Here is a 26440-nt window from a genome sequence, read left to right on the forward strand (position 1 = left end):
AAGGTCAGGTAGGAAAATTGAGGCTATACATGGCTGATATAGCCATTAACTTATGGGGAAGAGATCTATTACAGCAGTGGAAAACCCAAATTAATAACTTAGTTTCAGTGTCTAGCCAAGAAACCTGTCAGGCTCCTAATTAAAAATTTAAATTAGTTAGGGAACATTATCAAAGGCAGTTACAGACTGTCCAAGCAGTCTATAAACAAGATATAGCAGAAGCTACCAATTTTGCTGTACTCCAAGAAGCCACTGCTGGCAAGACACCAACAGTCATACCACTGAGGTGGTTGACTGACCAACCCATTTGGATTGAACAATGGTCCATGACAGAAGAAAAACTATAGGTATTAGTCCAGGAACAGCCAAAAGCTCAGATTATAGAGGAGTCTTACCAGCCCTTGGAATTTTCCAGAATTTGTCATTATATATATATATATATATATATATATATGGCAAATGGGGGATATTGACAGATCTCAGAGCAAGTAATAAGATTATTCAGACAATGGGTTCCCTGCAGCCTGGGATCCCATTGCCTTCCTTGATGCCTAATGAATGGCCTATCATAGTGATTGAGCTGAAAGAATGTTTTTCCACCATTCCTCCACATGAATGTGTTAAGTAAAGGGTTTTTTTCTCAGTACCTACCTTCAATAGAGGTCATCCAATAAAAAGATATCATTGGAAAATCTTGCCACAAGGAATGTTAAATACCCCTACCATGTGTCAATATTTTGTACAACAGCCACTGGAGATGATTCGCAAACAATTTACCCAATCTATTATTTATCATTATATGGATGACATCCTATTGTCTGATCCAAATATAAATATCATGGAAAGAATATTTGATGAAGTAGAAAAAAAGCCTTGCCTTGCTGAGGATTGCAAATTACCCCTGAAAAAAATACAAATAGGGGATTCTATTTTATATCTAGGGTATAAAATAAATCTGCAAAGGGTTAGACCACAAAAGGTGCAAATCAGCAGAAATCAATTAAGCATTCTTAATGATTTTCAGAAGCTACTAGGAGATATCAACTGGCTGTGGCCTGTGATTGGCTTGGCCACTCAAGAACTAAGTAATTTATTTCAAACCTTACAAGGTGATAAAGATTTAAAAAGCCCAAGGAAACTATCAGCTGAGGCTGAGAAGGTATTAACTTTGGTAGAAAGGAAATTGCGGCATACACATCTAGATTGATTGATCAATCCAAAGATGGCCTGCATCTTAGTCATCTTACCTTCTACTCATTCCCCTACATGAATTCTTATGCAGAGGGAAAATTATATCTTAGAATGGATATTTTTAGCACATAAACAGAGTAAGAAACTAAAAACCTACATTGAGAAGGTCTCTGAATTGATAGTAAAAGGAAAAATGAGACTTCGGCATTAGTCAGAATGGATCCGGCTAAACTGTGGTACCTTTTACTAACACAGAAATTGCCTCATTATGGGCACAGCATGCAGTAACTTCTTGGGAAAGATTAACAACAGATACCCTAAAAGCCAGCAGCTTTAATTCATAAAAAGAACTAATTGGATTCTCCCTTGTATAATGAAGGGAACTCCAATATCTGGAGCCCCTACATTTTACATTGATGCCAGTAAATCAGGAAAGGCAGGATATAAATCAGAAGATGTGAGTAAGGTGGCTGAGAGTCCCTATAAGTCAGTTCAAAAATCTGAATTATATGCAATAATCATGGTGCTGTCAGATTTTCAAGAGTCTCTTAATATAGTAACTGTCTCTCAATATTCAGAAAGGGTTGTTTTACATATAGAGACTGCTGAACTAATTCAGGATGATTCTGAATTGACTTCACTATTTATTCAACTACAACAAATGATCAGAAATAGGAGTTATTCACTATATATAACACATAAGATCCCATACAGGTCTGCCAGGCCCTGTGGCGCAAGGTAATAATGAAATTGACCAGCTATTTATAGGAAGTGTACTAGAGGCTTCAGAATTCCATAAAAAAACACCATGTTAATAGCAAAGGTTTAAAGAAAGGATTCTCTATCACTGGCAACAAGCCAAGGAAAGTGTGAGGCAATGTCCTACTTGCTCATTATATAAGCAAACTCCATTGCCTACAGGAACTAATCCTAAGGGTACCCAAAGAAATGACATTTGGCAAATGGACATCTTCCACTTTACAGAGTTGGGTAAACTGAAATCTGTGCATCATACTATAAACACATATTCACGATTTCAATGGGCAAATCCATTAGCATCAGAAAAGGCTGATTCTGAAGCTCAGCAGTGGTGGGCACACCTTTAATCCCAGCACTTGGGAGGCAGGAGCAGGCAGATTTCTGAGTTTGAGGCCAGCCTGGTCTACAGAGTGAGTTCTATGACAGCCAGGGCTACACAGAGAAACCCTGTCTTGAAAAAAAAAAAAAAAGAAAGAAAGAAAGAAAGAAAGAAAGAAAGAAAGAAAGAAAGAAAGAAAGAAAGAAAAGGAAAGAGAAAAGAAAAGGCTGGTTATGTAATTACACATTTGTTAGAAATTATGACCATTATAGGAATACCCATACAACAATGGTCTGGCATATATCTCTAATAAGATGAAGCAGTTTTTTTTCATATTATAAAACATGTTACAGGCATATCAACAATCCTATAAAACAAATGATTGTGGAGAGATCTAATCAAACTCTAAACAAGATACTTAACAGGCAAAAGGGAGCAACAAAAATCCCCAAAGATAGATTACATAGTGCTTTATTAACCTTAAATTTTTTAAATGCTAGTGAACAAAACACCACAGCTGCTGAGAGACATTGGATTGTGGGAAAACTCCTGAACTAAACCAGCCTGTTTATATTAAGGATATTCTGACATCAGAATGGAAAATGGGAAATGTGTTACTCTGGGGGAGGGGTTATGCCTTTGTTTCCACAGGAAAAGAAGAGCTGTGAGTTCCTTCCTTGTTGATAAAAATCAGACATGACAGAGGGAGACCTCCTGAAGACCTTGGCGACAGAGAAGAAAAGGGAGACTAATCAACAAAATAGGTGATATATATGTTTATGTCTCTGCGTATGGAGACAGCTCTGGAACCAGCTGAGACTAAAGTGTCTATATACAGCCAATAATTGGGTACAACTTTCTCATGACTTGTTATTACATACCATCCTTTATGATGGCATGTATACAAAGTTATAGTGCAGTTTGATTATGTGATAAAACTAACCTGAAGAAAGGCAGTTGTCTTTCTTTAGTGATTTTCATTAACCAATCTGTGCACCCTGCGTGCTCCATGTGAATATCTTTATAGAACTATATGTTGCTTGTCAAGTTTTGTATACTGCAGGATGAAAGAAGAGAAAGACAGCCCTGAAAAGATTCATATTCCAGGATGCTGAGATTCTGGGACCTTCCATTCCACCATTTGATTCTACCTCAACTACACAGAAGCTGCTTGCTTCCAGAACTTTTCCAGAACAGCTAGTTTGCCTATCCAGCCTTTCAGACTGTCATAGTCAATATGCTGGCTAAGCAATGAACATTCTCAGCACATAGTAACTAGAAGGCAAATGATGTCAGGTAGCCCTCCTTTGACAAAGCCTATTTCATTTCTTCACCCCAATTCAGCTGGAAGCAGACAAAGAATATCATTGTCCCAGTCCCTTATGTTGGGATGGCTGGTTCTGGTTATTTTAGGAATTATAGATATGTTGTCATTTAAGAGATAGTTTACAAATGTGTTGTTGGCCAGGGACTGAACTAGAGAGCTTAAACCTAGGGATTTCTACCTTTCCTTCTCTCTTCTCTATCTTTCCTTCTTAGGTAAAGGGGAAGGGGGTAGAAAAGAAAGGGGGGATATAGTAATATCACAGAAGTTATAGAAATAGACAAATAGGGATAGGTTAGCAAATTTACTCTTACGCAAAACATTACATAGCTATTATCTTACACTGGTAGAAATCTTTGTATTGATACAAAGTTGAAGTTATAATCTCTTACATTGGTACAGAATTTGTTTGATACAAATTTAAAGTTTTAATTGGTATGAATTTCTTATTGATATAAAACTGGGATTAATATTATTATTCTCATATAGGCATTGTGCCTATATAACACATTTAAGAATAGAGGGCTTATGGTCTTTCTAATTTGGTAATGGGAGAAATAGGTCCAATATTGTACAACCCATATACACTTTCTGCTTGTTTGTATGTGACAGGGTCTTGCTGTGTGCCAATAATGACCTTGAAATCATGCTTCTCCTATCTCAGCCTCTCTATCAGTAGGATGGTTTGATTTTTTTACACTATACTATGGTTTTCAGAACAGCTTACATATTTCAAAATTATTTATACAGCCAAAAGAACTGTAGACAATTATTTTGGGAGGTAGCTTGTAAGAGAACAGCAAAGAGTGAGACTGAAGGCTTTGCTTGATATTTTTCTATCAATTTTGAAGAAGAGGACTTTATAAGTTACTCTTATTCCGATATGAATGCTTTCCAAAATCATCACAGCCAGAATCTTCCCTCACCTAACGTCTGTGCCACCCTCCATGCAGAACCATTGCTCACTGAAACAGTTGATGAATGACTTCATGGATAGACCATCTTAAAACACACACCATTTCTTAAATGAATGTAACCTGTTCCCTGCGGGCTGAGAATGATGACAATCACTCAAGTCAAATAGCTTTGACCATAGCAGGAAATCTGTATCCAAAAATCATGCCTACAATTCATTCCTTGGCACAGCAGAACTGTCAACTCTTAGCTTATCTACTATGGAGGTGAGAGTGTTCCCCCACCTACCCACCCCTGCTTCCCCGTCCTGGCATTCCCCTACACTGCAGCATCCAGCCTTCACAGAACCAAGGGCCTCACCTCCAACTGATATTCAACAAGGCCAACCTCTGCTACATATGCAACTGGAGTCATGGGTCCCCCCCATGTGTACTCTTTGGTTGGTGGTTTAGTCCCTGGGAGCTCTGGGAGGTCTAGCTGGTTGATATTGTTGTTCTTCCTATGGGATTGCAGACCCCTTCAGCTCCTTCAGTCCCTTCTCTAGCTCCTCCTGGTTCTGAGTACATTAAGAGGGTGTTTCTGAGATATTTCAGTTAGAAATGGCTGAGAGTAGTCAAGGCTTAACAGTTCAGAAATGGCCGGGCGTGGTGGCGTACGCCTTTAATCCCAGCACTTGGGAGGCAGAGGCAAGAAGATTTCTGAGTTCGAGGCCAGCCTGGTCTACAAAGTGAGTTCTAGGACAGCCAGAGCTATACAGAGAAATCCTGTCTTGAAAAACCAAAAGAAAAAAAAGAAAGAAAACAGTTCAGAAATGCTTTGGTCTTCAAAAGCATCAAAAGTCCACAGAATATGACATAAACATAAATGTTTGGCCCAGGGACCCTTGAGCTGAACTGCCTCTTCCCTGAGAATTAGCTTTCATGGTACCAAAAGACACCACACAACCTTCCAAAAGAGGGAGGAACCAACAGTTCTTCCCGGCTATGATGCCTATGAACCACAAACACTACCAGCAAGGCACGATAATCCTCAGGTACAATAGTATACAGATATCTTGGTGGTAACAGTTCTCTAATTGGACTTAAAACCCACTCAACCAGAGGGAAAGCATTCCAAGCCAACTGCCCAGGGTTAGTTAAGTCAAGGATCCTGGGGTTGGAGGATTAAAAAACGCAGACCTTTTTTTTCATGAAAGCTTAAGAGATAGTTTAGGTACTAAGAATTTGACAATGAGGCCAAATGTCTATGATATTCTATAATCTTGTATGTGTTACGTCTCAAGTCAGGTTAGGTTCTGGTTGCCTTAAGAATATTATGAGAGGGACTGGAGAGATGGCTCAGCAGTTAAGAGCACTGACTGTTCTTCCAGAGGTCCAGAGTTCAATTCCCAGGAACCACATGGTGGCTCACAACCATCTGTAACAGGATCTGATACCCTCTTCTGGTGTGTCTGAAGAGAACAACAGTCTACTTAAACATATAAGATAGATAGATAGATAGATAGATAGATAGATAGATAGATAGATAGATAGATAGATATTTTTTAAAAAAGAATACTATGAGTAAAGATTCTGAAGTAAAAACATCAAAATTGAGGACAGCAGCAGAACAAATGCAAATGACACATTTCAAAGTTTACTACTAGATCACTCTAGAATGAATACTGCAGTCTGTTCTACCTTCTGTTTCTGATTTTGTGCTTCCTCCAGATTCTCCAAATGGATTTGTACGCCTAAAGTTCAGGAAAAAATATAAATAAATGTCACCAAAAGCCACATGGGAGAGAACAGAATTAAAGACTGAGTCATAAAACTTCACATGTTTACAAAGAAAAGCTCTAGAATGTCTCACTCTGCTAATGAATAATAAGAAATATTCACTCTCACACTGAGAAACAGGCCAAACCCAGTGTTTGCACTAATATATCTATCATAGCCCTTTGTTGCTGTGTTTTATTCAGTAGGTATAAATTTAACTACAAACAACAACAATCCTCACATTAAACTATTTTCTAAAGTTTTCTAATTTAAACAAACCAACACAGAGGAAGACCAATGTGATGACGATATTGGAGTCTTGAGACAATGCCAGGAATTTCTTGAACTGTAAAATCCCAAATCTGGATTCTTTAAGCACAATCTGCAAGTTAACTATAAAGATCTGAACATTGTTTAGTTCAAAACATGTATTTCTTTCTTCATGAACTGTATTTCCTGGGTCTATGTGTAAGTATTAAATGTACAGATACAGGTAAATACTAAGAGGCTTGCCTAGGATGCACACAAAGCCTGGGTTTGATCCCCAGCACCTGCACAGAGAGAAAACAAACTCTATTTCTCAGGATTTAGGTACCAATGCAAGAAGAAAAGTAAACCAAAGGAAAAAGCTACCTCCCCAGTCCTGTTCTTAGCTTCCGGCACAGTCACAACGATGGGAGAAGAAAGTTCAATTCAAAGGAAGCCTTTTAAGAAGTGGTATAAAATAACGGCATTAAGAAAACAGGGCAGGGGTTAAGGACAAGGCTCAGTCAGCCTGAGTTCAACCCCCAAACCCTATGTAAAAAGCCAAGCAACCAAACATAGTGATATGTGGCTTTATTCCCAGTCCCAGGAAGGCAGAGTCAGGTGGATCTCTGAGTTAGAGGCCAGGCTGGACTACAGAGTGATGGGTAGGACTACACAGAGAAACACTGTCATAAAATCCCCCCAACACACACACACACACAGCCAAGCAAGGTTGCACACACTTGCAATCCCAGCTCTGGGGAGGCAGAAATGGAGAGATACTTGGAGTTCAATGGATATCCAGCCTACTTGGTAAGCTCCAGGGCAGTGGGAGATTCTTTATCAAAAAGGTGGCTAGCTAATTACACCACCTGAATCGTCTTCTGACCTCCACAAACATGCACATAAATGTATGTGTGCATCTGTAGACATATAAACATATTGACACAAAAAATAGATATTGATCTTCTAAGAAAAAAAAGATTTATTTAATCTTACTGTATGTGTATAGATGAGTACCCATGTGTATGAATATGCATTATTTATGTGTCCAGTGCCTACAGAGAAAAAGGGCCTCAGATCCCCTAGAGTTGGAATTATGGATGGTTGTGAGCCACCATGTGGGTACTGGGAAGTGAACCTGAATCCTCTGCAAGAATAGCAAGTGTTTTTAATTGACAATCTATTTCTCCAGCCCAATACTGATTTCTTTCATATCAATTTGGCATATTGTATCAAATGTTATGCATACGTAAAACATTTACACAAGTTTTCATAATTCTATGTCATATCCAAATTTAATGTATTAAGTACCCAACCTCCTTAATGATTTGCCATAGTTTCATTTCTTTATGTTTATGTGTGTTTGTCTATATAAGTTATTGTGCACCACATACATCTAGGAACTTATGGAGGCCAGATGACGGTTAGATTCCCCTGGAAACAGAGTTAGACATAGTTGTGACCTACCATAGATGGGTACTATGAACTGAACCTGATACTCTGCAGGAACAGTGAGCACTCTCAACTTCTACCCAGTCCCCCTAAAAAGAAATTAAGTACTCTGGCATGACTTCAGCATCATCATCAATAGCAGCAGCAACAAGAAAGGATCTCATACAGTCCAAACCAGGCTTGAATTTGCTATATAGCCAAGAAAATCTTGAGTTTTTGACTCTCCTACTCTCAACTCGCAAGTAACTACAGGTGTAGGCATGAGCTAAACCTGCCCAGGTTTTATGTGGTGCTAGAGATTGACTCCAAGGCTTCATATGCACGCTAGGCAAGCACTCTATCAACTGAACTACATATCCAGCCCCTTATTCTCACATAAAATTTTTAAAATAGTGTCACAACCTAAAGACAGAACTACCACTTCTGCAACTGAAGTGCAGATACCTAAGTAATAGGCTTGATAAGCAATTCAGAATTAAATTTTTTTCATTTGATTATCCTAACACCTTTAACAGATACAGAAGACCAACAGAAAAACCTGTATGTTTCTACCCTAACTATGAAAATGTTGTTAGGCAATTACAGAAAAGACAGCATAGCTGACAGAGAAACCTATCATGAATGGGATCATAAATCTTATAAACCATAGCACACTGGCTTTCTGACGTCATTACTCACCTGCCTCCTTGACCAAAGGCTTTTGCCTGGCCAGGCTGATCTTCACACACAGGAGAAATTATATCAAACTGTATTGGTGTATCTGGAGCAACAAGAGAATCTAGAGAGAGGGCAGCCAAATTTGTAGACTCTGATCCCAAGGATCCTGAACTGCTGGTTCGAGCTGTTGGTGGCCGAGATTGTCTAACCACGAAGGAAAACAAGGCACTGAATTTAGTTTTTTCTTTCAAAAGCTCAATGCTTAGCAGACTACAAGAAAGCAGTATTTTAAATGAATGAGAGTATAAATCAAACTCCAATGAAAAGCATTACCTTTCTGTAATCCTAACACTCAGGAAGTGGAGGCAGTGGATCACAAGTTCTGAGCTGGCCTGGTCTATAAAACAAGACCCTGACTCAAAGAGTAAAAACTTAATCCCAAATCAGCTAGCTATTTATTTAGTAAAGGATTCCTTTCTTTCCAATTAAAAAACTTAAACTGGGACTAGAGAGATGACTTAGCTGGTAAAGTGTCTGTTGTCTAAGCAGGAAAACCTGTTTTCATTCTTTCTTATTTTGGTTTTTCAACACGGTATTACTGTGTAGCCCTTGATGTCTTACAATTCACTCTGTAGACCAGGCTGGCCTCAAACTCACAGAGATCCACTTGCATCAGCCTCCCAACCACTGGGATTAAAAGCATATGACACCAATGCCCAGTGAGAACCTGGGTTTTAATCTTCAATACTCATAAATAATTAATTATAATAGTAATAAAGGAAAAGTAAAATAAAGCTGCCCATGGCAGCATGTATCTGCAAACTCTGGGGTGCAGAGACAGCAAGATTCAAGGAACTCACTGGCCAGTCAGCCTACCAAATCAGTGAGCTCCAGGTTTGTAATTCTGTCTTAAAAATAAAATTCTCCACCTCTGGCCTGTGCCCTTATTAGTAAATTTATTATTTTGAAAATATGCTTCTGTTATTCAGAGATGATTTACTACTCATCTAAGTAGTACTGTTTGGTTTTTGGTTTTGGGGGTTTTTTGTGGGTTTTTTTGTTTGTTTGTTTTGTTTTTTTGTTTTCCGAGACAGCATATCTCTGTGTAGCCCTGGCTGTCCTGGAACTCACTCTGTAGACCAGGCTGGCCTCGAACTCAGAAATCCTCCTGCCTCTGCCTCCCAAGTGCTGGGATTAAAGGCGTGCACCACCACTGCCTGGCAGTAGTACTGTTAAAATCAGAGCGTTAGCTCACACTTTAAATAAACCCATACACTACTCACCCTCCTGGACGCAGGCTCTCGTGTCTCTGCTGGAAAGATGGGGAAGGAGTGACAGCTTCTAGAGCAGACTGATTCACTCGTGCAGCAGTTTCCTGTTTTGGTTTATTTTTTTAAAAAAGAGTTAGTATTAATAATGTAAGAAACTAAATGTTTGATGTAATTCTCAAAACTGTTAGTAAGCTCTTGAGCTGTCCTTAAAATATAAACTGAAGTTACTGAGGTATTTCCACTCTCTGACCTTATTAGTAACGTACATTAATCTCAAACATTGTGAACTTTCTATAATTCAAAATAATTCTAATTGCTATAATTCTAATTTCTTTCTCCTAACATTCATAACAAAAGTATATTCTTTTTCTATTAATTTTTAACTACCAGTTATTTTGGATTAAGGTTTGTACTGCTATCACCTAGCACACTGCCTAGTCATTTAAAATATTTTATAGTACAAAATAGGAGTAGCCCATTCACTTAAATATAAAGAATTCTTCTAGAATATAACTATTAATTTGTAACACTATTATGAATATACTTGATGGTATCACATTTTAACAAAAACGAAATTCTTTTTTTCCTAAATGAAAATCTCTGAAAACCTGGAAATCATCTTTATCATTTTCTTCTTTACCTTTTACTAACTAGTCTAGACCTTCCTATCAAATCTTAGTAACTTAAGCTAGGATGGTGGCACATGCCATTAATCTGGGCTGGGAAGAGTAAAGACAGGCAGAGCCAAGAAACCCTGTCTTGAGGGTGTGGGGGGAACCCATGTCTTAACAGGAGTCTAGACCTGTTAAGCTCCTGTCTAGGACCAAGTCCTTTCCCAACTCAGATACAAAATAGACTCCCTCCATTCTCTCACTCCATTCTTTCAGCTACTGGTACCCTTGGATTCTACCTGCATGCTCGAACTGTAACCATGGCTAAGTTTACAAGCTGAGGTTTACCAGGTTTGAAACCCTCGCTACTAAAAAGAATAATTTGCAAACTGAGAGTTCAGGCTGCATCATTAAAGATGTACCAAAATCATAAGGTGTATCTGAACAAGATTTCCACATGATCTGAGTGCACACTTCAATCTTCTATTTTACACCAAAAACTTACATTTACATTGCTAGTTCTATCCACATGTAACTTCTGTATCTGAGCTTTAGTTTTTATTGTACTATCTACAGTGTCTCCTGTTTTCCTTAAACAAATCTTAGCACAGGATTCCATCATCTCTACAGAATTTTCTCTAAAACAAAGTCCTCACTAATCCTAGCATTGTGTAAGTAATCACCATGTATTTTTTTAAACCATGTGCTTCCAATCACATGTTATACAAAAACTTTCAGGCAGCTTCCACTTTGACTTTCCATAGTAACTCCTAGGAGGCCAAGGAGTTCTTCCTAAATTTGACCTACTCCACGACACTCAACATGAAGTTAATTGTCAATACCAGCTGAGTAACTGATTTTAGTACATTTTGCAATAACAGCTCAGTAACAAACAATACATCATGGTACATTGTAGCTACCCAAACAGAATCATATGGATTCTTATACTTGAGGTTACAGAACTTGAGAAAGGAGTCAATTAATACAAGCCATATAAATCACAAAATTATTTCATTCTGGTAGTTCTGGATAACAAAATAAAAATATTACCTCTGGATTTTCACTCAAATATATTTGTTTAGATATGTTGTTTATTGTACAGATCCACTGAAAAGAAAAAAAATTAAGTATTATTCCTAATGTTTTTTTCAATAGAGCCTCTCTACTAAGGAAGGCAATTATATATTAAACTGAGAAGGAATTTTCATTAGAAGCAGCACAAAGTTTTCATAAGAAAACATCTTGGCAGTGGGGCTGTAACTCAGTGACAGAGCACATACTTTATTTAACAAAATATGTGAACCCCTGGATTCAATCCCCAGCACCACAAACAAAACAAAATCAAGAGACCCGCTATAAACATATGCATGTAAGAGATCTTCAGACTGAACTATTTTTAAACAAATGTTATCTATGCAATGAAATAAATAGTAATCATGTTAAATCATAACTTAAGAGCATACATTTATCTTCTTATATTACTACCTCCCTTAGTTCCCACCAAACATGGTAGTCTGAGCTCAGTTACCATAATACCTATGTAAAAAATTAAAATACAAACTCTTTCTGGAGAATGTACCTTATATATCTTCCTTTTTCAAAACAGAAAACAATATCCCACATCTTCTACTTCACTCTTGAGGATTCAAGTGCCTGACAGGCCGCACAAAACTAATACTCTGTTGGTAAACCATGCAGAACGCAGAAACATCTCTGTCCTCAAAACCAAAACGATTCTTTCCCATGAGAAATAAACACATTTAAGTCTCTAAGACTTTCCAACTCTTTCTTTTACTAATAAAACTATAATACTAAATAAAATGAAGATTATTTCTAAAAACCATTTTGAAAGTATCAGTCTTACAGCATCTTACCCTTCATATGTAGTCTATTAGGAGTAATACTGGAGCCAAAAATGAAAGGCTTGTGAGGAAGAACAGAGACTCCCAAATCTTTGTTTTTCTGTGTTTCATTTTCCCACTATTCTAAGCCTGCGCTGCTTCCTCGTGTACCTCCTCTGCTGCCACCACATTCCAGCAGCACTAAGTAGCTCCCAAAGGTTGGTGAGAACGGAGAATAAGCAAACGGCTAGCTCACAATACTATGCCTGCCAGAAGGTGACACTAAGAAGGTGACGGCCAAGTATAACACTTTAAGACAGTACTGAAATGGTGTCTAAGATTTCTCCAGCTACCAAAATCTGTTAGAAAGCTAAGAATGCTACTTGAGAACACATTAACTAGGGTTTCCCCAAACTTTCTATTATAAATACACTATGTATTTATAATAGAAAAATAAAACAAAACCATAGAAAAGAAACAAAATAAGACTAATTTTAAATGTTAAATGTTGCTGAAGAAATTTATTACTAGTACTCAGGAGTCAGAGGCAGGTAGATTTCCAGCCTGGTCTACAGAGTGAGTTCCACAACAGTTAAGGCTACACAAAGAGACCCTGTCTCAAACAAATAAACAAACAAACAAACAAAACTATAAAAAAAAAAGTCTACCTCTTCATGGTCTTTTTTACTCTCTGCTTGCAAAATTGAAGATCTAGGAAGAAAACAAATGAAAAGTTTTAGCCTCAACTTTAAAATTAAATAACAAACACAAGTACAAGTGATGTAAGGACTTCAAGGAAAGAAGACCAGCAGCAGCAGCAGCAGCAGCAGCAGCAGCAGCAGCAGCAGCAGCAGCAGCAGCAGCAGCAGCAGCAGGACTTCAGGCTTACGCTCCATGTGTCTATCTACAACCCAACATGCAAAGCAAATGGCAACGCCAGCTCTCAAAAGACAGAACGTAAAAGAAGAAAATGCACTTCAACTTACTAGCAGTTCTATTGGTGATCTAACCAGAAAATATTAACTTCATTATTGACAGTTTCTCCCTTAAAAAGTTTAAATAAAAATTCTAACATGTGAACCATCACGGAAGTGTGGTATTTTAAGAGAAATTTTTAATTTTACTAACTTTCTATCTTATCAGAAAAAATGGGAAACCATGCCAAGCATTAGCAAAAACTAAAAATACAAGAATGTAAATACTAGTAGTAACATGTTAGCAATCTGCTAATTGTGCTAACAGAAAACAGGAACTTGAATTAGTGCACAGCACTGACATTCATTGTCTGTCTGTACAAGGACTAGGGAAACAATCCTGTGGTAAGTCAGCAAAACTACCTTTTATGAAGAAAGATACAACATATATATGATGGAACAAAAAAGTGACTGTCAGAGAACCCAGGAGTTTCTTCCTCTTCTAAGTAATAAATAAGGAAGTTCAAAGGTCAAAATCAATCTCGGCTGACTTAAATAGCTATCATTAGGAAAATGTTTAAACTATGCTGTATGGTTTTTGAAAGATTAGAATGGCTTTTTAAAAATATTTGACTTTATGTATGTGAGTTTTTGTGCACCACACTGTGTACAGGAGCCCTTGGAGACTAGAAAAGGGTGTCAGACTGCCTGGAACTGGAGCTACAGGGAGTTTTGATCCACCGCAGGTGGGTGTTTGGAACCAAAGCTGGATCCTCTGTAAGAGTAGCAACTGTTCTGAACTGCTGAACTATTTCTCCAGTCCTATAAAATAGTTAAAAAAAAAAAAATGGGGGGCTGGTGAGATGGCTCAGTGGGTAAGAGCACCCGACTGCTCTTCCGAAGGTCCAGAGTTCAAATCCCAGCAACCACATGGTGGCTCACAACCATCCGCAACGAGATCTGGCGCCCTCTTCTGGAATGTCTGAAGACAGCTATAGTGTATTTACATATAATAAATAAATAAATCTTTAAAAAAAAAAATGGATACAGATCTATTTTGTGTATGTAAAATATCCTTCAGTAATTCAAAAAAAAAAAAATGTACTTAGACCAGGGATGGTAACACACAGTCTAAATGACGTTGGAGGCTAAGGTAAAGAATGACACGTTGAAGGCCAGACTAGACAACTTCTAAAACTGTGTCACAAAAAGTCCATGGCTCTAGCTCAATGACAGACCTGCCTAGATTGCTCAAGGCCATGGGTTCAAGGGGAAGAAGAAGGAGATGGAGATGGGAATGGGGAGGGGAAAGGAAGGAAAATGTACTCAGGATAAAAACTAGAAGGAATCCCAGCACTCGGGAGGCAGAGGCAGGCAGATTTCTGAGTTCAAGGCCAGCCTGGTACACAGAGTGAGTTCCAGAACAGAGAAACTCTGTCTTGGAAAAAAAAAAAAAAAGAAGGAAACAAATTGCTATAAATAATTTAACACAAAGGTAATAGAACTTTTTAAAGGGCATGATAAAAAATAATGGATAAAAAATAACCTAATCAGACACAACGGATTAACATTTCAAGAAGAAGACTACTGTTAGAATCTACACATCACATATGGACACACTGTCTATGTTAGACTTCTATTCCTCCCAATAATTGACAGTACAACTCCTCTGCCTACATGTGATATATAGAAAAATGGAGCTCAGAGGGTTTGTAAGTAACCTGTCCAAGAACACGGAGTAAGTAACAGCCCACTCTGGCATCTAACTCCACTGTCTTCCCGGCACTATGCAGGACTTTTCAGTGACGACTCTCAAACATCAAGTCTCAGCCTTGCATTTGTTAACTTCAAAGTCTTAAAAAAAAAAAAAATCATTAAAGCGGGCTGGAAAGATGGCTCAGTGGTTAGGAGCACTGGCTGCTCTTCCAGAGGATGTAGGTTTAATTCCCAGAACCCACATGGCAGCTTACAACTGTCCATAACTCTAGTTCCAGAGGACCCAACACCCTCACACAGACACATGTGAAGGCAATACAAATAAGAAATATAATTTTTAAAGTCATTTAAGTCAGAAAAAATTTGAACTCATGTCTATTAAATTAGAAAGCAAATTACCTTAATTCATAGTAATTCTAAATGTCTGTATGAAATAAAAAGAATTGTTCAGAATTTTATTTTAAAATGTGTGTCTTATTTAGCAGCAGAAAAATACTAACTTTTTTCCATCAAAAGAAGTGATCTGAAAACAGTATCGTCTGTCTTCACAGTCCACAGCCATCACCGAACAGTTGTCTATGTCCATGGCGAGGCCTCCTGCCACATCTCCACGGGCTTGACTCATTAAGTTTCCACCCTGCGTGAAGTAAAACTGTCTATCCCAGGTAGATGACACCAAGCCTGTTTTACTAAAGAAAGTACATCGACAATTTCAATAATGACACCTAAATAATAATTTGTCATTAGCAGACACAAGAAACAGCATGTGAAAACAAAACAACTTGCAGAAAGGCACCAAGATATCAAGAAGACGTATTACGTTTTCAGACTCTAAGTAATTTTGTGCATGTTGACTCACTGGTGTGAATGTCTGTAGTTTCAAAAACAAGGCTAGAAAATAAGTTTCAATTGTTACAATGATACATCAAAAATCCAAGTTACACTCAGTTTTCAAGGAAGAAATTCCATTTTATTTCTAGGATTAATCCACTTCACCATCACATCATCAAGTGAAGGCCAGGGATTTAACTCGATGGGACAGTGTGTGCTTAGCATGATCAAGGGTCTGAGTTCCAACCCAGCACTGAAAATTGAGTAGAATAAGAAGAGGGCAAGGGGAAGCATGGCACATTTTCAAATGAAAACTCAATGTTTTCTTGATATAAGCATATATTTAAGTATTAATATTTAGTAACATGATAGGCTTAGACTCAAATCAATTTTATCCCTTTTATAAATTCAACTAATTCAATAAACATGAAGGTAGGATTTTTAAAGTTCTCATGGACCTCCATGTGTCAACAGCTTATATAAACACACCACTAAAATGTTGACTTGGGTTGCCAGGATGTCATAATGCTTAAAGGCACTTCCTGCCAAGCCTGGTGATTCAATTCTATCCCAAACACCCACATGGGGGAAAGAGAGGGCCAACTCCAGCAAGCTGTCCACTCACCTCTAATCCTAAACTATGCTATTATATGTATACACACAAAATAAAAATGTACATACACACACACAAATTAATACATACGTAAAATGGATGTTTCAAAAAGTGTCAACTTTTAGTAAAACCAAAACAATCCAGCAAACAGTATTAATTATAAATTATATTCATTTGCTATTACAAGGTGTAATATGAAAACAACAATAGTTCTCTTACTTCCTAGCATTTAGGTATCCAGCCTTTCGGGTTAAATTTCGATTGATGGGAAACTTGGTGGGATCTGGGTCGGGCAGATATAAAGGGTCACTGGCTACCTCCAAGTCTTCTATTGTCTGCTGCATGGTCTCTACATCACCATCCATTTCTCTTCGAACACTAATACAGAGGACAGATTAGTTACTACCAGTCACAGCTAACAAATAATGTCCTAGCAATCCTATTTGCCCAAATATTTAATTTCTTAAAGAAGCAACTACAGGATGGTAAAAGTAACAAAATCATTTTAAACAATTTTTAAAACTTAAGATATTTTGGGGACAATAACAAATTTGAATACTAATAAAGGAACCAGATACCCAACTATATATTAATTTTCAAACTTCTCAGTGGTATAGCACTGACCTGTGTTCAAGCACTGCAAAAAATAAAATGAAAAATCCTAAATTTCATCTTTCTCCTTGCCTCAGATTAACAGCACTGCTACTCACACATCAAAGGTGATTGGAACTGCTTTCTCTCTCTAAACACTAGAGCGTAGAAAAGAGGATTTGCTTACTAATTTTCCAAGCAATGTTTACAAATGAAATTTTAAAGAAAAGTTTACTTATGGATAATTACGTATTTATATCATTCAGACACAAAAGCTAGCTTTCTGTCATTAAAACTGTCATCAAATTTCACAGTGTTATGAAAGCCAGAGCCTACATTCTAGAGAAAAGATAGTAGAAATTTCCCAATTTAGCAATAAAGCTGAAAAATACACTCCATGACAGGAAAACTAACCCTTAGGAAACTAAGTTCTAAATATTTAAATTATGGTAGTTCGCTATTAACTTCCTGACATAATTCATTTTAGTGAAAACAAAATACTTACTTCTGTACACTTGTTCCAATGTTAGCTAAGAATTCTTCCAGCTGTCCATTGAGATTTTCAGAACCCATCTTAAAGAAACTTATCTAAGGTGGAGAAGAGCAAAAATTGTACAACACAAATATACCCACAAAAAATATTTAGAGAAAATCACATCAACAATTTCTAGGATAGAATTACATAGAAATGATAGTGGGTTGTTGAATTTGTGCAACAGCAGGTTGAGGTTTATGATATCGACCAGACACAGAGCCACTAAGGAAAGGAGAATTCAATTCCACTATACATCCTTTCACATATTCTAGGCCCTCCGCTGCTGTTATTTGATATAAAGTCTTACTTGTAATCCAAAGTGACCTCAAATATTTCCCTGACCTCAGGCTACCATGACTAGTTAATAAGTACTCTTATGCTTATTTGAAAGGATATTCAAATTTCTTGGTTTTTAAGGAACTAATATATTTTCCAAAACTCAATTTTCTAGCCTCTTTCTTAATGTGTACCATTTGGGGTATCTGAAACTTTATTTTATGCACATGGGTGTTCCTCATGTATGTGGCACGTGCCCTTAGAGGTCAGATTCCCCACCATAGAGATGCTAGAACTGAACTTAGCCACTGACACATCTCTCCAGACCCCTCATCTAGTATTTTCACTCAGGAAGTATGCAAGGAACATAGGACAAATGCAAACCTGCTCATTCTTTTTCCATTTTTTTTGTTTGTTTGTTTGTTTTTCAAAATGGTTTTCTGTGTAGCCCTGGCTGTCTTAGAACTAACTCTCTTTGCAGACCAGGCTGGCCTTGAACTCACAATATCAACCTGCCTCTGCCTCCCAAGTGCTGAGATTAAAGCTGTCCACCACCATGTCTGGTTCAAACTTGCCCATTCTTTCTCAGGCTTAAAATGAAAAGAACCCCCAGCTTTAAATTCACCCAGCTTTCTCCTCCCTGTCTCCAACTGCGGTGGAGAAAGGCTTTTTTTTTTTAAAGATTTATTGCCAAGCAGTGGTGGCGCATGCCTTTAATCCCAGCACTTGGGAGGCAGGGGCAGGCAGATTTCTGAGTTTGAGGCCAGCCTGGTCTACAGAGTGAGTTCCAGGACAGCCAGGGCTACACAGAGAAACCCTGTCTCGAAAAAAACAAACCAAAAAAAAAAAAAAGATTTATTTATTATATAAGTACACTGTCTTCAGACACACCAGGAAGAGGGTGTCAGATCTCATTACAGATGGTTGTGAGCCACCATGTAGTTGCTGACACTTGAACTCAGGACCTTCGGAAGAGCAGTCAGTGCTCTTACCTGCTGAGCCATCTCACCAGCCCCGGGAAAGTCTTAATTCAATGCATTTCCATTTATTTAAAACATTTTAGATCTTCATTTGCAAGAAAAATCATTTGCCCAATCTTCTTACAATAAGACACTCACGAGAGTCTTTAAAATTACTCTAAAACCACAGTACAATTCTACTGACAACAGTTTGCTATATCCTTATAGTTAATATAAAAATCAAGCTTAATACAAGGTTTTTAATCCAAAACATATTTACCTGAGCCTGCATGTATCCAAGTAGGGGTTCTAACAAAGCTATTTTCTTCTTGTACTGAAGAGTATTTAGTGCACAAAAATAATGCATCATGGTCTGGTGTTGTTTTTTCCTGGAAGTATATACATCCTCTGTAACTTCATATTTTACCTTTGAATGAAAAGAGTAAAGTATTATTTAATTTTGAATTATATTTTGAATTATTAAAGTATTATTTAATTTTTAATTACTATTTGAAAATGGACTATCAATAATTACTGAACATAGCCTTGCTGTTTTCTACTCTAGTGGAAGCCCATTAACATACAAGGTAAACTCATTTTTCTGTATACCAACCAAAACACATATCTGCATGCAACTGTAAATGTAAATATGTGCACTAAACAGGATAGAGAGTCCACCATATGGATTATTATTTAGCCAGCAATGTCTGATCTGAATCAGCTCATACCACAGACTTTCCCCTCTTGGTTTTCTCCTTACCACTCTTTTTTTCTGTTTATTTTTCTGGACTCACACTTAAAATACATATGCTCTCCTGAGTTATTTCACTCAAACAAACTTTCTTTGAGCATTTATAGAGGCCTAATATGTATTAGGCTCTTTGCCTTCTTTCCTTGGAATATCTATCAAGTTTTGACACTATCAATGCACCAGTGACTTGGTGGTGTAAATTTTTATCTCCTCCCTGTCCCAAGTACCAGTGGAAGGATGGGTTCTTTTATATATAAGTACAAGCATTTATATGCACTGGAAATGCACAAAATTGAAAATGGCTTCTTCCTTACAACAGCTGTCCTCCCTTAGTGTCTCTTTCTTCTCTCTAGGAAATGTCAATTGGATTTCACTTCCTATTATAGGATTTCTCTCTTTCAAAGCAGGGCTAGGAAGTGAGTCTCAGTGCTTGCCTACCATTAACAAGGTCTTAGTGAGAGATGAAGAAAAATTCACCAAACTATTCTTTCTTGTCCTCTTTTAATAACAATCTTCATCATGACTATGCAAATAAGTCTCTTAATATCCACTGGAATCTCTTTAGTACTATCCCTTTCACATTTTCATTACTGCTTTTGTTATACAACATAACTGTATGACATTATTTACCCATCTGGAATCATTTGATGACTATTCACTTTCTCTAACAAAAATTTCAAGGCCGGAAATACAGCAATTTGGCTCCAAACTATTTATTCCTTGTTAGACAAAGGGATTGTTGGTCTGTTTTAAAACACTATCTCATTCTGTAACCCAGGTTAGCCTTTGAACTCCAGCATGGTCTCAAAGTTTCAGTGATCCTCCTTCTTTGCCCCCCAAGTGCTAGGATCACACATGAGAGCCACACCATCCAGCCCCCAGCTACTCTGCTATTTCTGCCACCTCTTTCAAACCCATCCACAGAGAGGGAATCATTTCCTCCCATCATATAGTGATAGAATTTAGTGAAACTGCTCTACATTCACTAATTTCATTGTCACAACTACTGCTTTGTGGGTTCTTGTTTTGCACAGAGAATAAAGGCATGAAACCAAGAAACTAGTACATCACTTCAAATAAAGAAAGAGCAAGCTCAGATATGTCCCCCAAATCTTACTCCAAAGCCAGTACTCTAAACCTTCATAGTCTCCAAACTCCAGAAACATGCCTCTACAGAGAGACTGTCTTGGTCTGGGGGATTTTTGTTGTTCAGTTTGAGGCTTTTTTTTTTTTTTTTTTTTTTGGAAAGTCCTTTTCAATCCCCAAAGTGTTGTCTACTTTTCGTCAATACATGGGTCACCTCCTAAAGTACAAACTTGTCCAACTCACCAATAAGACTCTATCTGTACTCTTTTTAGCAAAATCTCCATTAGTGCGTTTAACTCATGTTACTGCACAGTCTCCTCTCCTCCTTGTACACTGGAACACATTCACACTAAACCTGCAATGAACATGAGAGCAGGAGTGATACCTAGTCACACTGTCCCCTAAGGCATCCAACGTACTGCTTAATAAATAGATGCTCAATAATTTTTCTAATTCAAAAAAAAGATGGGGGCTGGCGAGATGGCTCAGTGGTTAAGAGCGCTGACTGCTCTTCCAAAAGTCCCGAGTTCAAATCCCAGCAAACCATATGGTGGCTCACAACCATCCATAACAAAATCTGATGCCCTATTCTGGAGTATCTGAGGACAGCTACAGTGTACTTACATATAATAAATAAATAAATCTTAAAAAAAAAAGATAAACGCTTTTTAAAATACTTGGAATAGCCAAAAAGCATTATAAAATATGCCAAATTTTATAACCTAGACCCTTAAGTACCTCTCCAAGGCAAAATAACTAATGTAAATCTCAAACTGTGTATGTTTATTGGTTACTTGTGAACTAAAATTAGAAACGGAAAGCAGTCTGGAGGAATGATCACTGTGTGAGAATCATTTCCTTTGTTGCCACAGTGGCTGCTGCACAGCAAATCCTACTCAGTTGTTAATTTCATAAGTAGTCACTGTGTCTCTACCAGCAGCTATGACCATGGCTGCAAATACCAAGTCCTACACAGAGATCACCTCATTTGCAAGCACTGGTTTAAGCTGTATATCAAGACTTGAACCTCCCAGAACTTATAAATATTCTCTTTTTTAATCTTTAAACGCATTCATCCTCAAACATTATGTAGTATTTCTGGGTTCCATTCTTTGAAGAAATATCAAGACATAAATGTTCCCTTTAAATAGAGAAAGCCTTACACCAGAATTTCATTGAGTTCCATGTGTGACATTAACTGAAGTATGTATGTGCTAAGCACACTCCAGTGAAGTTTGCTTGGCAGGCCGAGAGGCCTGGGAGCATTCACGAGGCAAAGAGTTTCACAGAAACTCACCTCCTGGAACTTTGGCGTTCTCATAACCCGTATACTCATACCCTATCCCTGCATTAGTCTAGCATATGGATCCACGTGCTCTCTTTTAGTATTGTTTTATTATAAGTGCCTTTTAAGATTGAATTCTGACATAGCTAAGCCTCCACCAGTGTTCCAATGTCCTAGAAAATGCTTGAAGCTGAGGAGCTTGGAAGAGACAGTGAAACTAATTAGGCATTACAAAGAACGGAACTAGAATAGCTCAGGGCTAGTCTGCAGAGTGATTACTTAGGGCAGTAGTCAGTCTCACCCATACACAATGGCCTAGCTAATAGGCCATTAACTTTTACCACAGAGAAGTTAGGGAATCCCACTGAGACAGGAATCTTCACTACAGCCAGATATAGCAGGCTACATTGCTTATTAGAAGCAAGTTGGTGAATTCTTCTGACAAATGGAGATTCTCCACAGATACTTAAAAGTTACATTCATACAAGAATTTATCAAGGCCTAGAAAATAGGGGGGTTGTGGTATTGCATTATTCATGAGAAGGTCTGCTAGAGCAGAACCCCCTGGTGCTAGCTTTCACAAGGCTCAAAGGAGTAGCACAAATTGTGACTAGGGTGTGAAATCCTTACCTGTCATTAAGCTGACCCTAGGCAGGACTGCTTTATCTTTACTGTAAACATTTACCTGATTCCTGTAAGTCCTTTTGAAGTCATTCCTTTGTTTTGTGTCAGGTAACTTCAATGTACTTTGCCTGCTGTGACATCCTACCCCCTTTATTTTCTGTATTATATAAGACTGGTGTTCACTTTGTGACAATACATTCAGATTCTACACAATCTCCTGTGTGCATCTGTCTGTCATTCGCCGACTTCTTGCCCATCTGCACATAGAGACCCGTCCTATGTAGACAAAGGGACCGAGAGGGTCTGCCGCATGTATGTGACTTACTTTTATCTTAACCATGATTTTTAATAAGTTTCCAACAGAGTGTTACAGAATTAAGGTTCTCTTTTCCTTACTCAAACTACCATGAACACCTATTGTACTGGCTGGTTTTGTGTCAACTTGACACAGCTGGAGTTAACATAGAGAGGGCTTCAGTTGAGGAAATGCCTCCATGAGATCCAACTGTAAGGCATTTTCTCAATTAGTGATCAAGGGGGAAAGGCCCCTTGTGGGTGGAACCATCTCTGGGCTGGTAGTCTTGGATTCTATAAGAGAGCAGGCTGAGCAAGCCAGGGGAAGCAAGCCAGTAAGGAACATCCCTCCATGGCCTCTGCATCAGCTCCTGCTTCCTGACCTGTTTGAGTTCCAGTCTTGACTTCCTTTGGTGATGAACAGCAATGTGGAAGAGTAAGCTGAATAAACCCTTTCCTCCCCAAGTGCTTCTTGGTCATGTTTGTGCAGGAATGGAAACCCTGACTAAGACACCTATTTAAACACTCATATTCATACTTTCATATAACTAAATACAAAACTGAATTATTTCTTCTCTTTTGTGGTTTTTTTTTCTATTTGAGATTAATGTAATTGCAGCATTTCTCCTTCTCCTCCCTCTAAGCCTTCCAATAAACTGTTCCTGCTCTCTTTGCAGTTCATGCCCTCTTTTTTTCATTCATTGTTACTACATATGTGTTTATTGTATTGCACATGGTATTTCTGAACACACATGTGGTCGGATGAAAACAGAACATAAGAAGTATTATCAAGGGGCTGGTGAGATGGCTCAGTGGGTAAGAGCACCCGACTGCTCTTCAGAAGGTCCAGAGTTCAAATCCCAGCAACCACATGGTGGCTCACAACCATCCGTAACGAGATCTGGCTCCCTCTTCTGGAGTGTCTGAAGACAGCTACAGTGTACTTACATACAATAAATAATAAATAAATCTTAAAAAAAAAAAAAAAAAAAAAAAAAGAAGTATTATCAAAATACAAAACAAAGACAGCCTTATATACTGGAAATTAGGATACTTTTAAAAGTTATGTTTAATTATACTATCAACTACTGGAAAAAGAAAAGCATTTTGTTTAAAGAAAACAATTATCAGAAATTATTTGAACATCTATGAAAAAATGAGAGTAATACCACAACAATGATTTGTTGGCTCTATTTTTAAATAGGAAAAACTAAATCACCTAATGAAATGATCATTAACTTTGATATTGAAAGAATGTATAGAGGCTAGAGCAATAATGGCTCAGCAGTTAAGAGAACTCACAGCTCTTTCAGAGGATTCAGGTTCAACTCCTAGCACCTACATAATAGGTTGGCTCACAGTCATCTCTAACTCCAGTTCCAGGGGATCTGACTCCCTCTTCTTGCCTCCTCTGATACTTAACATACACAGTACACAGATACACATTCAGGCAAAACATTTATCCATATTAAAAATACTTTAAAAATGTTTTAAAGAGTGTATACACATACCTTGTCATTTTCTCTCTTTTTTGACAACCGGCTGTACCTACTAATTGCGGCATCATGATCTGGAAAACAGAAATGAGTATTATTAACAGTACAACAGTACTTGACAAGACTATATCTACCTGAGAACTAGGTAAGATTTCTCTACTACATGATCACTATGTTCAAATTCTCCCCATAGCCTAGTTTCCCTTAATTCTGTAACTACGTACAAATTGATAGAAAACACTAACTTACAAAGAAACTATAATCTTTTAAAAGTGCCTGCTCATCTCTGGAGGGAAATGGAGGAGTGATAGATCTGGGAAAGAGGGGTGGTAGTGGAAGAACTGGGAGGTAGGAGAAGAAAGGTTACAGTAAGGATGTATTGTATGAGAGAAAAATAAAAAGAGAAGTGGACAAAAATTTCTTTTTGGCTTTTTAAGACAGGGTTTCTCTGTCCTGGAACTCGCCCTGTAGACCAGGTTGGCTTTGAACTCTTAAAGAGATGTACTTGCCTCTGCCTTCCATGTTCTGGGACTAAAGGAAAAAAAAGTTAATTCAAAATTGGAAAACTCTTTTAAAAAAAGAATAGAAGGGAAAAAAAAAAAAAAAGGCTGAGGCTAAGGATATATCTCAGTGGTAGAGTATTTGCCTAGCATGCACAAGGCCCTGGTTTCAAGACCTGGCACAGAAGAAGCAGAAGAAAAGATGAAAGGAAAAGAAAAAGGAAAAAAGAACATTGGAATATTTAGAAAATAAGTGAAATATTTTTAACTTCTTTAGGCATTATGAAGATAGTAAATTATAAAACTAATTTAATATTTAATATAATAAAGCAATTTTTAAAAGTATATGCAAAGCATTACCATTGATTTACATAATGTTATCTTAACCATTTAGTTAAACTAATTTTTAAAAATTATTACACAAAAACCAGCCATGATGTATACTGAAAAGTAGATCAGTGAAAGAAATTCATGTATAACATAACCAGGGCTTACCATTACTAGCAATTTGAAATACCTCCTTTAGTGTCAATATTTCTGAAAAAGTTCAAAAATAATTTCCGTTTAGCATATTTATGAAATATTTTAATCTATTTATAAGGCAAATTGTATCACTTAAATCACAACTAAAACTCAAGCAAGAATTCATATTATTGTATTTGAGGTGAAAAGTTACTGTTTCAGCTAGTCTGCATTCAAAATAATTAGCAATACACTACCAGAAAAATCTACTTATAACAATTATGAGTCAAAACAAATATTAAAATGCACTTTAAATGTTAAGATATGTAAATACTGACAATATTAGAATCTAACATATTAATCCATTTTTATATATGAGTAATAATATCAAATACTCTGTGAAAAGAGTATGCCATTCAGTCTCCTTAGATTGTGAATTCTTGTTCTACCTTGAAACTAGCCATTCTTAAAGACTATTTCAGTTATTAGCTCCACCTCTAAAAGACATTTGTCTTTAATTTGCTTGACTTTTTTCTACTTTGAGTTTATTAATTATAAAAAGAACCAGATCTATAAAACAGTCATTTGCTCACCTACTGACCTTAAGAGACAAAAGTATCTAACAACTAACACATCGACTAACGAGTACAGGTGTTACAGGTGTTACAGGTGTTACAGGTGTTACAGGTGTTACAGGTGTTACAGGTGTTAGGTGCACCCACCCAGCTTCCCCAGCTTCCCCAGCCTATCTGGATATGAACCTCTACTCTGTGCCACTATCATCTTTCAGCCTTCTTTATTCCCTTTCTTCTTTATTCTCACAACTTCTTAGTGTTCTAGGTACCAAATCCATTCTAGTCCAACCTCTGAAAACAAAAGGACCGAGTCTCTCTATCCTCAGAATCCACTGGCTTCTTTTGCTCATATACTCACGTCCAACCTCTTTACCATGCTTTAGTTCCATCTCATCTACTTTTACATTCATCTCTTGCCTTGCTTCAGCACATCCAGCACTGGATTTTTTTTTTCTAAGATTAATGTATTTTATGTATGTGAGTACACCATCGCTGTCCTCAGGCACATCAGAAGAGGGATCTCCATTACAGATGGTTGTGAGCCACCATGTGGTTGCTGGGTATTGAACTCAGGACCTCTGGAAGA

The 26440-nt window shown here is 37.5% G+C and overlaps 1 protein-coding gene across 1 annotated transcript in view; it reads right to left on the reverse strand.

Moving 5' to 3' along the window:
• Positions 1–26440, reverse strand: part of Appl1 (adaptor protein, phosphotyrosine interacting with PH domain and leucine zipper 1) — a 57360-nt gene that overhangs the window by 20168 nt on the left and 10752 nt on the right. Inside the window, exons 6-16 of the mRNA XM_021181623.2 lie at positions 25313–25354; positions 24333–24391; positions 19062–19208; positions 17517–17599; positions 16640–16798; positions 15477–15665; positions 13015–13057; positions 11556–11612; positions 9907–9998; positions 8645–8827; positions 6188–6240 (exon numbers count right to left, since the gene is read on the reverse strand). Coding sequence (XP_021037282.1) covers positions 6188–6240; positions 8645–8827; positions 9907–9998; positions 11556–11612; positions 13015–13057; positions 15477–15665; positions 16640–16798; positions 17517–17599; positions 19062–19208; positions 24333–24391; positions 25313–25354 — 1107 coding nt within the window. The remainder of the gene's footprint in view (positions 1–6187; positions 6241–8644; positions 8828–9906; positions 9999–11555; positions 11613–13014; positions 13058–15476; positions 15666–16639; positions 16799–17516; positions 17600–19061; positions 19209–24332; positions 24392–25312; positions 25355–26440) is intronic.

Source organism: Mus caroli, unplaced genomic scaffold (assembly GCF_978045245.1).
Source record: "Mus caroli unplaced genomic scaffold, Mus_caroli_1 scaffold_12, whole genome shotgun sequence".
NCBI classification, from domain to species: Eukaryota; Metazoa; Chordata; class Mammalia; order Rodentia; family Muridae; genus Mus; species Mus caroli.